This window comes from Stegostoma tigrinum, chromosome 42 (genome assembly GCF_030684315.1).
Source record: "Stegostoma tigrinum isolate sSteTig4 chromosome 42, sSteTig4.hap1, whole genome shotgun sequence".
NCBI classification, from domain to species: Eukaryota; Metazoa; Chordata; class Chondrichthyes; order Orectolobiformes; family Stegostomatidae; genus Stegostoma; species Stegostoma tigrinum.
The window spans coordinates 6818993-6836700 of NC_081395.1; the positions used below are offsets into that span (position 1 = coordinate 6818993).

General features: G+C 49.8%; 1 protein-coding gene across 2 annotated transcripts in view; it reads left to right on the plus strand.

Annotated features, from left to right (window-relative positions):
• dnajc4 (DnaJ (Hsp40) homolog, subfamily C, member 4) overlaps window positions 1–17708 on the plus strand; it is an 85230-nt gene that overhangs the window by 6981 nt on the left and 60541 nt on the right. For both annotated transcript variants that reach the window (XM_048525221.2, XM_048525219.2), the window contains 2 exons: window positions 3706–3828; window positions 10898–10991. In XM_048525221.2, the coding sequence (XP_048381178.1) occupies window positions 3743–3828; window positions 10898–10991 (180 nt within the window). In that variant the 5' untranslated portion in view covers window positions 3706–3742. The remainder of the gene's footprint in view (window positions 1–3705; window positions 3829–10897; window positions 10992–17708) is intronic.

Below are 17708 nucleotides of genomic sequence, written 5' to 3' on the forward strand. Positions count from 1 at the left end.
GCCCTCTCCCAGCTTTCCTCATCTCAATCTACAGACCTCACATTGTAGCATTCTTTACATCATCTCACCTGCTACAAGGCACTTTACAGCCAATGGTGTACTTTTTGCAGTACAGACACTGCTCTTAATGTAAGAAAATGACAGTTAGTTTGTGCACAGCTATGTGCGAATGATCCAAATCATCTGTCGTTATTAACAACGTTGATGGAGGGATATATGTTGGCCTCTGGACACTGCCATAAACTCCCTACTGTTCTTCCTCTGATAGCAGCTGTGGGATCTCGTACACTCACACAAAGAGAGAAGATAGAGCCTCAGTTCACCAGCCCAACTAAAAGACGCTCTCTCCCACAGGGTGGAAATCACTCATTTCAAGCCCTATATGACGCAGAATGCACGTTGACCCTATGACAATACCAAATTTCGTTTACTGCTGGCCTATCGATAGTGTGGCGCCAACCCTCCAGCAGTTGGGTGCTCCCTTGGTGCCAACTCTCCCGCAGTCTGGCACTCCCTTTGTATTGATACTGGGTTTTAGTGCTGTGGCCTTTCTGAGGCCGGACTCAGACCCAGGTCCTTGTGCTGCCCACTGAGCCACCACTGAGGCCGTGTCGAGGTCAAGGCCTGATCTGAGATGACCTGAATCAGTGCTGACTCTGCATTTTTCTGTTTCTCTCGTTCAATCTAGCATTGGGGTGGAAATTTTACAGCCTGCCTATGTTATTTTTCTTAACCCTTTTCATGGGCTGCAGTTTCAGGAGGTGTCACAGTTCACCAGTTGCCTTCCTGGGCTGGATTCCTGCCATACAGGAGCTGAGCAAGGGGTGTGTGTATATATACAGGCTATTGCACTGCAGGGGGTATCACAGCTGAAGTTTCAGTTTCCTCTTGTGAGGCCATGGCAACATGTTACTCCTTCCCTCTTGCCTCGCACCCTCCACCCCCACCACCAAACCCACAACCCCCGACCAAAAGCATCTTTCTCCTAGTGTCACAAATGGAAAATAAACGAAGTGATGCCTGTTTTGAAATCAGTGAGCGCCATGCTTTTGTCACAATGGGGTTCGCTGGAAGGAGCAGGGCCTACCTTGGATGTGTGCAGCTCAGACCCACATCAGAGGGAATGCTGTGTTACTGTGACCCAGCTGTCGCGATGGGATTTCCTGTCTCAGAAACAGCTTTTACCAAATCTGTGATGGTCCATCTACTCCTTTGGAATTCTTGTTCTTCTGGGTCACCCATCATCTGGTGTTTCTTTGGCATTTTATGCTTCAGAATTCATTCCAGGTATTAGGTAGTCTTTCTACACATATCTGAGTGGCCAATGTTGTTCTAAATTGTTTTGAGAAGTTGCCCTGACAAGGTGGAAAGCCAGTCAAGACTCCTGGATTATAAACCTTCTGTTTACCGTTCACGGGATGTGGACATTGCTGAATGTGCCCAGCTTTTATTGCCCCTCTGGGTGAAGCACCGCCTTTAATCTGCCACCATCTGGGCTGCTCTGTTCGCTTACCCGAAATGTGTGGCTGCTGAGTCATTTTGGCAAGTCGCTCACTCTCTAATCGCGGAAGAACTGAAGATGTGGCTGCTAAATGTGTGGGTGATGCCAAGATTGGCTGGAAAGTAACCCGTGAAGAGGATATAGGAAGGCTGCACACGGATCAAGATCAGTTGAGTGATTGGGCAGAAAACTGAAAATCAAGCCCCTGAAATTGTTACAGAAACTGAAGCTTTTGAAAGGGATGCAGAATACTCCAGTTGGTCTGTCTTCTAGATCCAGGTTCACAAAAAGCATGGACCAGGTCTCTCTCCTTCACAGGAGAGATTGTTTATGACAAGTGGACTCTAACTGTCTTTAAATAGTTATGGAATGTTGATGTATGCCTCTACTAGTTGAAACTCGGATCTCTATAAACTCCTCCCGTACACACGCACGCACGCACACGCACGCACACGCACACGCACGCACTCACACGCACTCACACGCACACACACGCACACACACGCACACACACGCACACACACACAGGCAGGCACGGACAGGGGAAAGACAGAAACATGGGTGTTATAGACGGAGAGATAAACCAGAAAGCAGCTCAGTAGTCCCATTCGCAGGATCTCTTGAGCAGAATCTGATGAGAAAGCTGCTTCTCAATCTGCTTCCCCATGCATTCAGGATGCACTGGTTCATGCTTAGAGGCCTCTGATATATTCAGTAGAAGTCACAGCTTCCATTGAGCACTGAAGGGAACACAAACTGGTTTTCTTCCAAATGTAGAATGGTTTTTACTGCAGAGAAACGGGAGAACTCCTGAGCTTGCCAAGGTCTGAAGGCTTCTCCCCATCTTGTTCACGGCTCCAGCCTGCAGAGAGTACAAGAGCAAGGAGGTAACCTTGGAGTTGTACAGAGCATTGGTTAGGCCACAGCAGGAGTATTGTGTGCAACTCTAATCGCCTCACTACAGGGGGTACAGCAGATGCTGCCTGGGATGGAGAAATTGAGCCATAAGGAGAGACTAAAGATAGGCTTGGATTGTTTTCTTTAGATCAGATAAGGCTGATATGGGACATGATTGAAGTGTATAAGATTATGAGGGGTCTGGATGGGGTGAATAGAGAACAGTTGTTCCCCTTGGTTGAGGGGTCAGTCATGAGGGCGGACATAGTTTTAGGGTAAAGAGGCAGAAGATTCAGAGTGGATTTGGGAAAAACCTTTTTCAGTCAGCGCATGGTGGAATCTGGAATGCACTGCCTGGGAAGGTAGTGTAAGCCAGAAACCTTACAAACATTTTAAAAAAATGTTAGGATGAGCACTTCAGATCTCACAACATTCAAGGATATGGGACAAGTGCAGGAAATTGGAATTAACAGTTCTTTAGTAGTTGCTACATTGGTGTTGAAGGGCCTTTTCTGTACCATATAGATCTATGAATAAACTGCTCAGCTATCGGGAACCAATCACATGATGTTGTTGAATGGCAGAGCAGGACTAAAGAGCTGAGTGGTTTACTCCTTGTTCTGTAAGTTCCTATATTGAATCCTTTGTAAACAAGAATATGCGCACCCAAGGACATTAAGATTCCGCGCAGAGGTCAGCAAATGAATCTTGAGGCTCTCTGAATGCTCCGGGCATCAGACCAGACAGGAAAGGGTTCTTCTGCACTGATGATATCTGTCTCCTGTCTTCACAAAGCTCAAAGGAGATCAGGTCCCAATCTATGTCTTATCCTCTCTAACTCATAGACGCTACGTCCGACAAGCAAAACTAAACCCTCACTGATCTCCTCTTATTTCCTGTTAAGATTCAACTTTACTTAATCTAATAACAAAGGACTTTCCTGGTCTCAGGCACTTTACATTGAATTAGTTATTTCTGAAGTGCAGTCTCTAATGGAACACAGAACATACAACATTCAGTTTGCACACAGTAAATTTCCATAATCAGCAATGAGTAATGGCTGAGGTCATCTCTATATTTTTAAGCAATGTCAAATGTTGCATAAGTACTAGTTCTGGACATAAGGGCGCGCTACCTCTACTGTTCCTTTGATGGCAGCCATGGAGTCTTTAGGGTAGGTAAAGACACGGCAATGGAGTTCCTTTCTTTGGCATTGCCTCCTACAATCTGTCTTGCCAGGCATATGCTGAAATCTCCTGATGACTTGTGCTTTATTAATCCCTCCTTTTTTTCGCTGTTTACTTCAGGCAAGGAGGGCAGGAACCTGTGGGGTGACGGTGTGACATGCTTCTGGGTGCCCAGACCTTGGCTGGCAAGTACTGCTTGCGGTTCAGCGTGTGCTCCCGGAGGATCTCCACAGCATTGTACAGGTGGGTAAACACCCCTTGCCACCATCCACGGATACTGCCCGTGAGCGGTAAGATCCTAATGCATTCGCAACCCAGGTTACATTTATTTACTTCACATGTGGGATTTGAGTGTTACTGGTGTCGATTGCCCATCTGTACTTGCCCTTGTAGGCAGTTGTTAGAACTGAGAGGCTTTGCCAGCAAGGCAGTCCCCTAATTGCCTCTTGAACTGAGCGGCTCACTTTGCCATTTCAAAGGACAGTTAAGAGTCAACCACATGGCTGTGGGTCTGGAGTCACACGCAAGCCAGACCAGGTAAGGACGGAGGATTTCCCTCCGTGAAGAGAATTAGTGAATTAGATGTTCTTTGTCACTAAACAAAAAGCTGAACAACTGTGGATGCTGGAAATCCGAAACAATGTCTCTTTTTTTTCCTGACAATCGACGACATTTTCACAGTCATCATTAGACTGTCTGATTCCGGATTTTTCCAGAATTCAAATTCCCACCACCTGCCACGATGGGATTTGAACACAGGTCCCCAGAACAATATTTGGGTGTCTGGATTAATTGCCTCCCCGTTATGTCTTCAGCAATATTGGTTGAAGAGGAAGGAATGTGCAGCCTGTTCCTGTTCGTTATGTTTTCTGTGCCAGGGTACAGATTCCACAGCCTTTACTCACTTGGTCAAAACACCACACAGAGGCAGTGGGAGCAGCACTAAGGGTTTGGTGATAGTAGGAAGCCATCTCCTATCGTTTTAAAAAAGAACAGGCGCTAAACGGTGCCCATTCTTACCTCTTTGAAGGAGGTGGTGTCCTGCCTGTTAGCTAGAACCTTGGATGCGCACTATGTCCTGGTCTGTGGGACCCTGAGTCCTCCTTCGACTGGTCACAGTGGCATCATTCTAGCACTCCAGAGTCTATCCGAGCCAACCGTCTAAAGATTCATTACCCAGAAAACATTTGAAGTATGTGCTGATGGAGCCCTCCAAACAATGTAGATCTTGTGGAGACAGACAAGCCCAGCAGTGTGTCTTCGGGGAGACAGTTGCCTCCTTTTGAATGACCCAGGAACCAAGAGGCTCAGCTGAAACGCCCAGAGCAAGGAAAGACCTTTTGCAGTCTGCATTCCTTGATTGGAATCTGAGAACTTGGGCTGAGATGGATGGGTTCTTTGTTGGGCGAGGACTGTCTTCTGTCAGAGACACTTGCTGCTGACAGGGAGGTCATTCGGCCTGCTGTCTGTGAGCATGCTCCGGCAGCCGTTTTCCATTGTAATTTGTCCATCCTGTAGGTTGCAGCTCTCCTGAAGGCACCTCCCAGCACTTTGTGAACATTTATCAGGAGTTTTAGGCAGAGAGTTCCAGATCCCCTCTGGATGAAAACATTTAATCTTGAATTCACTCTTAAATTTATACCTCCACCCCCAAAAAATGCACCTATGAGCAAGAGGTGTATTGCCTTCCTGTTCACTCAATCTAGGCCACTTATAAATTCACACATTTCAGTTGGATCTTCCTTCAGCCTTCTGTGTCACAAAGAATGAGAGTCATATCGGACTCAAAACTAGGCACGATATTGGCTGAGTGACTGGAAACAGAGAGTAACGGGCAGTGGATATTTTTCGGGCTGGAGGATGTTTTGCACTGGAATTCTCCAGGCGTCACTTTTGACGCCCTTGCTTTTCCTGACATATATTAATAATTTGGATCTTCGTGTGCAGGGGACAATTTCAAAGTTTGCAGATAAAAGAAATCTCAGAAGGATTGTAAATTGTGACGAGGACAGTGCAGAACTCCAAAAGCAGATTGACAAGTTGTTTGAGAGAGCAGACAGGTGGCAGATGGGGTTCAATGCAGAGAAGTGAGCAGTGATACACTTTGGTAGGAAGAAGATTGAAAGACGATACAAAATAATGGGTATGATTCTAAAGTATCAGAGATATTGGGAACTGCAGATGCTGGAGATTCCAAGATAATAAAATGTGAGGCTGGATGAACACAGCAGGCCAAGCAGCATCTCAGGAGCACAAAAGCTGACGTTTCGGGCCTAGACCCTTCATCAGAGAGGGGGATGGGGGGAGGGAACTGGAATAAATAGGGAGAGAGGGGGAGGCGGACTGAAGATGGAGAGTAAAGAAGATAGGTGGAGAGAGTGTAGGTGGGGAGGTAGGGAGGGGATAGGTCAGTCCAGGGAAGACGGACAGGTCAAGGAGGTGGAATGAGGTTCGTAGGTAGCGGGGGGTGCGGCTTGGGGTGGGAGGAAGGGATGGGTGAGAGGAAGAACCGGTTAGGGAGGCAGAGACAGGTTGGACTGGTTTTGGGATGCAGTGGGTGGGGGGGAAGAGCTGGGCTGGTTGTGTGGTGCAGTGGGGGGAGGGGACGAACTGGGCTGGTTGAGGGATGCAGTAGGGGAAGGGGAGATTTTGAAACTGGTGAAGTCCACATTGATACCATATGGCTGCAGGGTTCCCAGGCGGAATATGAGTTGCTGTTCCTGCAACCTTCGGGTGGCATCATTGTGGCAGTGCAGGAGGCCCATGATGGACATGTCATCAAGAGAATGGGAGGGGGAGTGGAAATGGTTTGCGACTGGGAGGTGCAGTTGTTTTTTGCGAACTGAGCGGAGGTGTTCTGCAAAGCGGTCCCCAAGCCTCCGCTTGGTTTCCCCAATGTAGAGGAAGCCGCACCGGGTACAGTGGATGCAGTATACCACATTGGCAGATGTGCAGGTGAACCTCTGCTTGATGTGGAATGTCATCTTGGGGCCTGGGATGGGGGTGAGGGAGGAGGTGTGGGGACAAGTGTAGCATTTCCTGCGGTTGCAGGGGAAGGTGCCGGGTGTGGTGGGGTTGGAGGGCAGTGTGGAGCGAACAAGGGAGTCACGGAGAGAGTGGTCTCTCCGGAAAGCAGACAGGGGAGGGGATGGAAAAATGTCTTGGGTGGTGGGGTCGGATTGTAAATGGCGGAAGTGTCGGAGGATAATGCGTTGTATCCGGAGGTTGGTAGGGTGGTGTGTGAGAACGAGGGGGATCCTCTTGGGGCGGTTGTGGCGGGGGCGGGGTGTGAGGGATGTGTCGCGGGAGACGCGGTCAAGGGCGTTCTCGATCACCGTGGGGGGAAAGTTGCGGTCCTTAAAGAACTTGGACATCTGGGATGTGCGGGAGTGGAATGTCTTGTCGTGGGAGCAGATGCGGCGGAGGCGGAGGAATTGGGAATAGGGGATGGAATTCCATCCCCTATTCCCAATTCCTCCGCCTCCGCCGCATCTGCTCCCACGACAAGACATTCCACTCCCGCACATCCCAGATGTCCAAGTTCTTTAAGGACCGCAACTTTCCCCCCACGGTGATCGAGAACGCCCTTGACCGCGTCTCCCGCGACACATCCCTCACACCCCGCCCCCGCCACAACCGCCCCAAGAGGATCCCCCTCGTTCTCACACACCACCCTACCAACCTCCGGATACAACGCATTATCCTCCGACACTTCCGCCATTTACAATCCGACCCCACCACCCAAGACATTTTTCCATCCCCTCCCCTGTCTGCTTTCCGGAGAGACCACTCTCTCCGTGACTCCCTTGTTCGCTCCACACTGCCCTCCAACCCCACCACCCCCGGCACCTTCCCCTGCAACCGCAGGAAATGCTACACTTGTCCCCACACCTCCTCCCTCACCCCCATCCCAGGCCCCAAGATGACATTCCACATCAAGCAGAGGTTCACCTGCACATCTGCCAATGTGGTATACTGCATCCACTGTACCCGGTGCGGCTTCCTCTACATTGGGGAAACCAAGCGGAGGCTTGGGGACCGCTTTGCAGAACACCTCCGCTCAGTTCGCAAAAAACAACTGCACCTCCCAGTCGCAAACCATTTCCACTCCCCCTCCCATTCTCTTGATGACATGTCCATCATGGGCCTCCTGCACTGCCACAATGATGCCACCCGAAGGTTGCAGGAACAGCAACTCATATTCCGCCTGGGAACCCTGCAGCCATATGGTATCAATGTGGACTTCACCAGTTTCAAAATCTCCCCTTCCCCTACTGCATCCCTCAACCAGCCCAGTTCGTCCCCTCCCCCCACTGCACCACACAACCAACCCAGCTCTTCCCCCCCCCCACCCACTGCATCCCAAAACCAGTCCAACCTGTCTCTGCCTCCCGAACCGGTTCTTCCTCTCACCCATCCCTTCCTCCCACCCCAAGCCGCACCCCCCGCTACCTACGAACCTCATCCCACCTCCTTGACCTGTCCGTCTTCCCTGGACTGACCTATCCCCTCCCTACCTCCCCACCTACACTCTCTCCACCTATCTTCTTTACTCTCCATCTTCAGTCCGCCTCCCCCTCTCTCCCTATTTATTCCAGTTCCCTCCCCCCATCCCCCTCTCTGATGAAGGGTCTAGGCCCGAAACGTCAGCTTTTGTGCTCCTGAGATGCTGCTTGGCCTGCTGTGTTCATCCAGCCTCACATTTTATTATCTATGATTCTATAGTGGCTGCAGTAGCAGAGGGAGCTGGGTGTATACATGCACAGATCCCTGAGAGAGGCATGACATTTGGAAACAGAGCAGACAATAAAGCATAGAATAGCCTTGACTTTATTAATGGGGGCAGAGAGTACAAGAGTAAGGAGGTGAGATTGAATACACTTGTTAGATCTCATCTCGGAGTGCTGTGTACAGTTGTGCGTGCCACATTATAAAAAAGATGCGAATACATTAAAGTTCAGAAATGGTTTACAAGAACGGTTTCAGGGATGAGAAACTTGAGAGGATAAGTTGAAGGAGTTGGGACTGTTCATCTTGGAGAGAAGACAACCAATAGGAGGACCTGACGGAGGTTTCCAAAACCATGAGTGGGACCGGACAGAGGGGATAAGGAGAAGCTGTTCCTACTCATTAAAAGAACAAGAAGGAGAGCGCTTAGATTTAGAGTGGTCTGCGAAAGAAGCAAAGGTGATGGGAGAAAAAAACATTTTCACTCAGTGAATAGTTAGGGTATTGCCTGGATATATGGTGGAGGCAGGTTCAGCTGAGGCAGTTGAGAGAGCATCGGAGAATTGGATAAACATAATGTGCAAGGGTTTGAGGAACAAGCAGGAGACTGGCACCAGGCAATGACGCTCATTTGAAGAGTTGCTACAGGCATGATCAACTGAATAGTGTCCTTTGTCCCCAATAGCTGTGTAACTATGTGAAAAAGTAGTTGCTCTGTTTCGCTCAGTGCACATGTTGCCAGACAACCCTGAGTTTCTCCAGCACTTTGTGTTCTTATCCTAGAATGTATGGTCTCTCTTCAATGCTAACCTTCTCTAGTTTAGACACCATCCTTAGAAATCTCCTCTACACCCTCTCCAGTGTAATGATGAGGATTTGTATGAATGAAGGCACAGCTCCTAATCCCTTTCTTATTTCTATAATCTTGTCTAGCCTCAACGCCCCTCCCTCTCTCTGTTACCATGTCCAGCCCCCTACACCCCCTCCCTCTCTCTGTTACCACGTCCAGTCCCCTACACCCCCTCCCTATCTCTGTCACTCCCTCCAGCCCCTACACCCCCTCCCTATCTCTGTCAGCCCCTCCAGCCCCTACACCCCCTCCCTATCTCTGTCACTCCCTCCAGCCCCTACACCCCCTCCCTATCGCTCTCACCCCCCCCAGCCCCTACACCCCTCCCTATCTCTGTCACCCCCTCCAGCCCCTACACCCCCTCCCTATCTCTGTCACTCCCCTCCAGCCCCCTACACCCCCTCCCTATCTCTGTCACTCCCTCCAGCCCCTACACCCCCTCCCTATCTCTGTCACCCCCTCCAGCCCCTACACCCCCTCCCTATCTCTGTCACCCCCTCCAGCCCCCTACACCCCTCCCTATCTCTGTAAACCCCCTCCATCCCCTACACCCCCTCCCTATATTGGTTTGTTTCCCAAAGTAGCCAAACTGTTCTTGAGCTGACCTTTTAAAGTGATGAAGAGCTGCCTGAATTTTCTTAACCCCATTTCAGTCCCCGAGGAAGAGCAACTGATTCTTAGCTATACTTGGGAGAAGACATATGTCATATGAAATGGGGTACAGGTTCATAGTTCCTTGAAAGCAGAATCACAGGTAGACAGGATAGTGAAGAAGGCATTTGGTATACTTGCCTTTATTGGTTGTGTGTTGAGTATTGGAGTTTGGAGGTCATGTTGTGGCTGTTGAGGACATTGGTGAGGCCACTTTGGGAATACTGCTTTCAATTCTGGTCTCCCTGTTGTAGGAAGGATGTTGTGAAACTTGAGAGGGTGCGGAAAAGATTTACAAGGACGTTGGAGGGTTTGAGTTAAAGGGAGAGGCTGAATAGGCTGGGATAATTTTTCCTGGAGCATTGGAGGCTGAGAGGGTGACCTTAGAGAAGTTTATAAAATCATGAGGGGCATGGATAGGGTGGGGGAGTCCAAAACTGGAGGGCATAGGTTTAAAGTGAGAGGAGAAAGATTTATTAGGGAGCTAAGGGGCAACGTTTTCATGCAGAGGGTGGTGTGTGTATGGAATGAGCTGCCAGAGGAAATGGTGGGGGCTGGTACAGTTACAGCATTTAAAAGGCATCTGGATGGGTACATGGATAGGAAGGGTTTAGACAGATTGAGCCAAATGGGACTGGATTAAATGATGATATCTGGTTGGTATTGGCGAGTTGGACTGCAGGGTCTGTTTCTGTGCTGTATATCTCTATGACTGGATGTGAGTTTGCTCGCTGAGCTGGAAGGTTAGTTTTCAGACGTTTCGTCACCATTCTAGGTAACATCATCAGCTTTGTCGGAGGCTCGCTGATGATGTTACCTAGAATGGTGACGAAACGTCTGAAAACTAACCTTCCAGCTCAGCGAGCAAACTCACATCCAGAACCTCAACCTGAGCTACAAATCTTCTCAAAACTCGCTATCTCTATGACTCTATATGTTGGTTGTAGTTGGGCTTTCTGCCTCAAAGACCTTTGCCATTGCAGCTCATTGAAATTATCAGACCATTGCCAAACCCTTGTAGAATTGCAGTGGAACAACCCATGGTAATAAACACTGTGCCTTTGTGTTTTCTGTCTCGGCCAGGTTCAGTGGCGAGGATTATTACACCGTCCTTGGCATCAAACCTGACGCAACTCTTAAGCAGATCAAGCAGGCCTTCCTTGACCAGTCGAAGAAGGTAGGCAAAGTTTGTGTTTAAATTTGTCTTGTGCACATCTCATGACTTTAACGGGCCACTGTAGGCAGTGGCAAAATGTAACATCCTTCCAACCTGGAGTGGGAGCAGTGCACGCAACTTTCTCCCTGACCACGTGGAGCATGTACTTCATGGAAAAGTACGTCACCTTGCCACTTGGTGGTGCAGAATTTGAGCACTGAAAAAAAGTCATTTTGACTCTATTATTCCCAAAATTACAAGAATGCCAAATCATGAAGGGCTGAACAATTTCTGTTGCATGGGAAAAGGGTGTTGATTGGTTGACATGTGGACTCTGGTAGAGAACGCTGCTGGAAGCAGTTAACTGCTGAGATTGGATTTAATTCAAAGTTAGCGTTGATTAGGGAAGGCTGCCATCCAAGATTCTGTTTTCATGTGAAAAGCACACTGTGAAGATATGGCCTTTCTGTTTGCCATGAACAGGGTCCTGCCTGTGATTATATGCAGCTTCTTGTATGCAAATAACTCAGGATAACAGGTCAGCTTGGGAGAAGATGGGAGGAGAGTGTCAGGCCTGGGGGAGACGGGAGGAGAGTGACAGGCCTGGGGGAGACGGGAGGAGAGTGACAGGCCTGGGGGAGACGGGAGGAGAGTGACAGGCCTGGGGGAGACGGGAGGAGAGTGACAGGCCTGGGGGAGACGGGAGGAGAGTGACAGGCCTGGGGGAGACGGGAGTGATTTGCTAACTGCAGGATTGCCAGTCTCTAAGGTGCTCTTGTTACCACAGTGTCGTTCCTTGAATAAGAATTCCAAAACTGCACACTGTACTCAAGGCATAATCTCACCAATGCAGTGAATCCATCCTACTGTTACATTCCATTCCCCTCTCAATAAGGCAAATCTTACACTTGCCCTCCCAGTCACATGCTGTACCTGCACTTCAACACTTTGAATGTCCAAGTGCATGAACCAGAGACAAAGAAATGCTGGTCTATTGGACAGTCAGTGCAGAGGGGAGCGGTGTGCTATGGAGGGAAGGTCAGTGCAGAGACGAGTGCCGTGCTGTCAGAGCGAGGGTCCTTGTGGATGGGAGCACTGTGCTGGAGGGAGGATCGGTGCAGAGGGAAGTGCTGCGCTATTGGACAGTGGGTCGACGCAGAGGGGAGTGCCAGGCTGTCAGAGGGAGGGTCAGTGCGGAGGCGGGGGAGGACCGCACTTTCAGAAGGAGGGGTGGTGCGCAGTGGAATGCTGTGCGATTGGAGGGAGGGTCAGTGCGGAAGGAGTGCCCTGCTGTCAGAGGGACGGTCGGTGTGGAGGGAAACGCTGTGCTATTGAAGGGAGGGCTGGTGTGGAGGGGAGTGCCATGCTGCTGGAGGGAGGGTTGGTGCAGAGGGAGCGCTGCACTGTTAGAGGGAGGGCTGGTGTGGTGGGGAGCACCATGATGTCGGAGTGAGCGTCGATGCAGAGGGGTGTGCCGCGCTGTTGGAGGGTCGGTGCAGAGGGGTGTGCTGTGAGATTGGAGGGAGGGTCGGTGCGAGGCGAGTGCCGCGCTGTCAGAGGGAGGGTTGCTATGGAAGCGAGTGCCGCGATGTCGGAGGGAGGGTCGGTACAGAGGGAGTGCCATGCTGTCAGAGGGAGGGCCGGTGTGGAAGGGAATGCCACACTATTGGAGGGAGGATTGGTGCAGAGGGGAGTGCCGCGCTATTGGAGGGAGGGTTGGTGCGGAGGGAGTGTTGCGCTGTTGGAGGTAGGTTCGGTGTGGAGGGGAGCACCGCGCTGTCGGAGGGAGGTTCGGCGTAGAGGGGAGCGTCGCGCTGTTGGAGGGAGGGTCAATGTAGAGGGAAGCGCCGCTCTGTCAGAGGGACGATTGGTGTGGAGGGGAACACCACACTGTTGGAGGAGGGATCGGTGTGGAGGGGAGCACCGCGCTGTCGGAGGGAGGGTCAGTGTAGAGGGGAGCGCCGTGCTGTCAGAGGGAGGGTCAGTGCTGAAGTTGGCTTAGAAGGGTGGCTTTTTCCAGGAACGTGAGACCAAAGTTGATCACTCACGAAAAGATAACTCATTGTGACCACATTGCTGGTTATTGGAGCTTGCTGTGCACAAAATAGCTGCGCTTTCCAGATTCGAAAGCTCAGCTGCTGTGTCGCCGCACCCACTGAATCTGGCCCCTTGCCGGGGAGCTGGGGCAACACACAGCAACTGAGAGATATACACCTCTCTGCTGTCACAGCCCCCTCCTTTCATGTCTCTCTCTGCTTTTCTCTCGTTTATCCTGCTTTCTGAGCCCTAAACCTCTTGAATCTCCTGCAAAATCACTTCTTGGACTGCATAAATCTTCCTTTCCCCCAGTTACCAGAGCATCATTTGAGCCTTGCTCAAAGAATTCCGCAGTTTTAAAATGACCTCCTCCCACTTGTGGTCCATAGGCTTGACCATAGCTTTTCTGTATTTAATTGTTATCATTGTTGTCTAGCTACTACAGATGAACTCTGTTTAAGTACTTTTTATTCTTCTGTCTCTCAAAATGGCATCAGATTGTAGCACAGCACACCTTTCACTGTGTCCCCCTAGGTACATGTGACAATTAAAGAAAAACTGATTCTCAAACGACAGCACAATTTTCCAACACACTTGGGTTTTCCTCTTAAACTGGTTCAGTTCTGAATGCCGTTCTTCCACTCCCGGACTTGAAGGCCAAAGGAAGTGCGTTCGCATTTCAGTTGAGCACTTCAAGAAGATGGTGGGGGACTGCCTTCTTGGATTCCTGGAGTCCTTGAGCAGTCGGGACCCCCACACAGTCACATTAAGGAGGGAGTTCCACAGTTTTCATACAAGGAATGTATGATGAGTGACTCAGAGGGGAATTTGCAGTGGATAGTGTTCCCATGTTCCTGCTATCCTTGTCCTTCTAGGTGGTAGAGGTCATGGAAATGCAGTTGAAGGACCCTGTGTGAGTTGCTGCAGTGCATCTTGTATATAGTACACACTGTGACTGAGTTTTGATGGTACACGCTGCTGCTACTGAGCATTGTTGATAGAGGGAGTGGATGCTGTGGATGTGGTGCCAATCAAGTGGGCTGCTTTGTCCCGCATGGTATTGAGCTACTTGAGTGTGTTTGGAACTGCAGTCATCCAGATCAAGTAGGGGGGATTCCGTCACCACTCCTGACTTGTAGATGGTGGACAGGTTCTGGACAGTCAGGAAATGATTTGCTGCAGGATTCCCAGCTGCTCAGGTCTTGCCCTTGTAACCACTGTGTACGTATGGCTGGTCCAGTTTTGTTTCTGATCAATGATAACCCCAAGGATGTTGAAAGTGGGGGAGCCAGTGATGGTAATGCCATTGAATGTCGAGGGATGGTGGTTAGATTCTGTTTTCTTGGCGATAGTGTCAGGCAATGGCCAACGTGGCACAGATATTACTGGCTGCACATCAGCCCAAGCCTGGGTATTGGCGTGGCCTAGATGCATACGGACACAGGCTGGTTCAATACTTGAGTCAGGAATGATGCCAAATACTGTGTGGGCCATCTGTGAACATCCCCATGTTTGACCTTAGGATGGAGGGAACGCCTCTTGGGCTTCCAGTGCCCAATGGGTTTCTGCTTCCTGGCCCATTCACACATCCAAGGGAGTTCAGCAACTTGTACTCCTGAGCGAGTGTGCCCTTTTACCTTGTAAGCACAGGAACGTCAGTGTTTCAGCATTTAATCCAGGCATGGCCTGCAAACCCGCTCTGCAAACACACCACTTCAAAGAGCGGTCACTGGACTCGAAACATTAGCCCTGTTTCTCTCTGCACCAATGCTGCCAGACCATACCGAGTATCTCCAGCATCCTCTGGGGTTGTTCTGCAAACCGCTGTGTGCTGCAGCTATCATTTGGAATGTAAGACCAGCAGATGGCTCCACTGTGACTTGACTCTTCAGAGTTTTTTCTTGAAAAGTAAGTCCTTGTTACCAGTGAATAACTTTTTAAAAATCATTCCCCGTTGCACACAATCACATCCCCGTTAGCACACATGCACTCTACAGGCAGTGCTTGTTGAGTGATCAGGTGCTCACCCAGTCTCCATTTGGACACTGCGGAGGATTTACAGAACGCAAGCATCTGTTCAGCCTATCTGCCTCGTGCAGGTCTTTTCATCTCCCTTCAACAATTATCCATCCCTCTTCCCCACACCTCCGCACCATCCCTTCAGCCACTCCCCACGGGAGGGCACTTTCTCACTCTCTGATTAAAGAGAGGACTCCCAGTTGGATTCCTCATGTTAATGTGCAGTTTCCGTCCCAGTCTCGGAGCTCCTGGGTTGATTCCTACTCCCGGACTTGACAACCAAGCAAGGTGAGGTGTCAACTTGTAACTTGCTCCCACATCATGGAAAGCTGGAAGTACAGGAGAGAGATTCCTGCTTAACCAAATATTGGAAAACATTCACTTACTGTGTAGGACTTGCACAGTCAGTGACAGGGCCTTGGGGAGTGTTAAAGAACAAAGAGATCTAGGGATAATGGGAACTGCAGATGCTGGAGAATCCAAGACAACAAAATGTGAGGCTGGATGAACACAGCAGGCCAAGCAGCATCTCAGGAGCACAAAAGCTGACGTTTCGGGCCTAGACCCTTCTAGGGATTACAGGTTCACAGCTCCTTGAAAGTAGTATTGCTGTTAGACAGGGCGGTGAAAAAGGCATTTGGCTTCTTGCTTTCTTCAGTCAGAATATTTAGTACAGGAGTTAGGATGTTATGTTGCAGCTGTCCAATGCATTGGTAAGGCCACGTTTGGAATACCATATGCAGTCCTGGTTGCTCTACTATGGCAAAGATATTATCAAACTAGAAAGAGTGCAGAAAAGATTTACTGGGATGCTACCTGGACTGCAGGTTTTGAGTTTGAAGGAGAGGCTGGATAGGCTGGGACTTCTTTCCCTGGAGCATCCTTTGCTCATTAACAGGATGCGGACATTGCTCGCTAGGCAGCATCTGTAGCCCATCCCTAATTGCCCAGAGGGCATTTAAGTGTCAAAGGGTCTGGAGTCACATGCGAGTCAAACCAGTAAAGATGGCTGTTTCCTTCCCTGAAGGACATTAGTGAACCAAGTGGATTTTTCCGGCAGTCAACAATGGATTCATGGTCATCATTAGACTCTCAATTCCAGATATTTTATTGTATTCAAATTCCCACCTGCTGTGGAGGAATTTGAACCTGGGTCCCCAGAGTGTTATCTGGGCGTCTGGATTAACAGACCAGCTGTAATACCATGAAGCCATTGCCTTCCCGGGGTTGCATAGGAGGTTGAGAGGCGGGTGACCTTGTAGAGGTCTACAAAATCATGAGAGGCATATGGCCAACTGCTGTTGCCCGTAGTGGGGGAGTCCAACACCAGAGGGCATAGGTCTAAGGTGAGAGAGGTGAGATAGCAAAGATCCAGAGGGGCAATGTTTTTCACACAGAGGGTGGTGAGTGTCTAGAATGGGCTGTTCGAGGTGGTAGTTGGGATGAATTTGCCATTTAAGAAATATTTGGACAGGTACGTGCATGGGATAGATGAGGCTGGATATGCAGGCTCATGGTGAAAACTTTAATGGTGAAAACTGGGCAGCATGGATAAGATGAACTGAAGGGCCTTGCTGTTTCCATGCTGTAGACATCTATAACTCAATAGAAGCCTCTTCCTCCGTTCTCCATAGCTTGAGGCTACAACATTGATGTAAAGGTGCATATTGCCACAGCAACCCAGCCTCCTGGTATGATGAATAAAACACAAACTGTCCCATTTTAATGGCCCCAAGTTTCTGCCTCCTCCACAGGTTCTGAACCCAAACAAAATCCAGTCCTAATTTATCAAGAGCCAGCCCAGCCCTCAGCTGCCTGTGTCCCATCTATTCCATCTTTGCTTACACCCTGTCAGTCTGGTATCATCCTCGTCTGGCATTGCTGTATTTTATCCAAAAAGATTAAAAAGCAGAGAGTTGTGTTTATAAAGAAACAGACCATCCAAAATACTTCACGGCTACTGGTGTGCTGTGAGCAACCAACTTCCACACAGCAAGCTCCCACAATCAGCAATGTGATGATCATACTGTTCACTTGGCAGAGCTCCCTCGGCGCTGACTCTTCGACAAGACTTGCAGTCTCAGCGCTGAAGTTCCGACGGGACCCGCTTTCTCAGCGCCAACCTGCCGACAGGACCCACTCTGTCAGCCCCACCCCACTGACAGCGCAGCGCTCCCTCAGCTCTGACCCTCCGACAGGACCCGCTCTCTCAACAGCGACCCTTTGACAGCGCAGCGCTCCCTCAGCTCTGACCCTCCGACAGGACCCGCTCTCTCAACAGCGACCCTTTGACAGTGCAGCGCTCCCTCTGTACTGAAGTAGTTGTGTCTGCTTCGATGATTGAGCTCAAGCCCTGGAGTGGGACTTGAACCGGACCTTTCTGGTTCAGAGTCAGATGAGTGATGTACAGAGCCATAGCAGATGTTTAAGCCCTCAAATGTTTCTACCTTGAAAGAAACTTCGGAGATAGGTAATAAAAATGGGGAGATCTGGACCAGCTCGGGAGAACTGGCAGCATCTGTGAACAGTTAACTTTGTGAATCCAACATGATGTCTCTTCAAAGATCTGGAGAAGAGTCACTGGACTCTCAGTATTGGCTCTCCCTCTCCTTCTGCAGATGCTGCCAGGGCTGCTGAGGTTTTCCAGCTCTCCCACTTCATGTCTCCAGTGTCAATGTGACC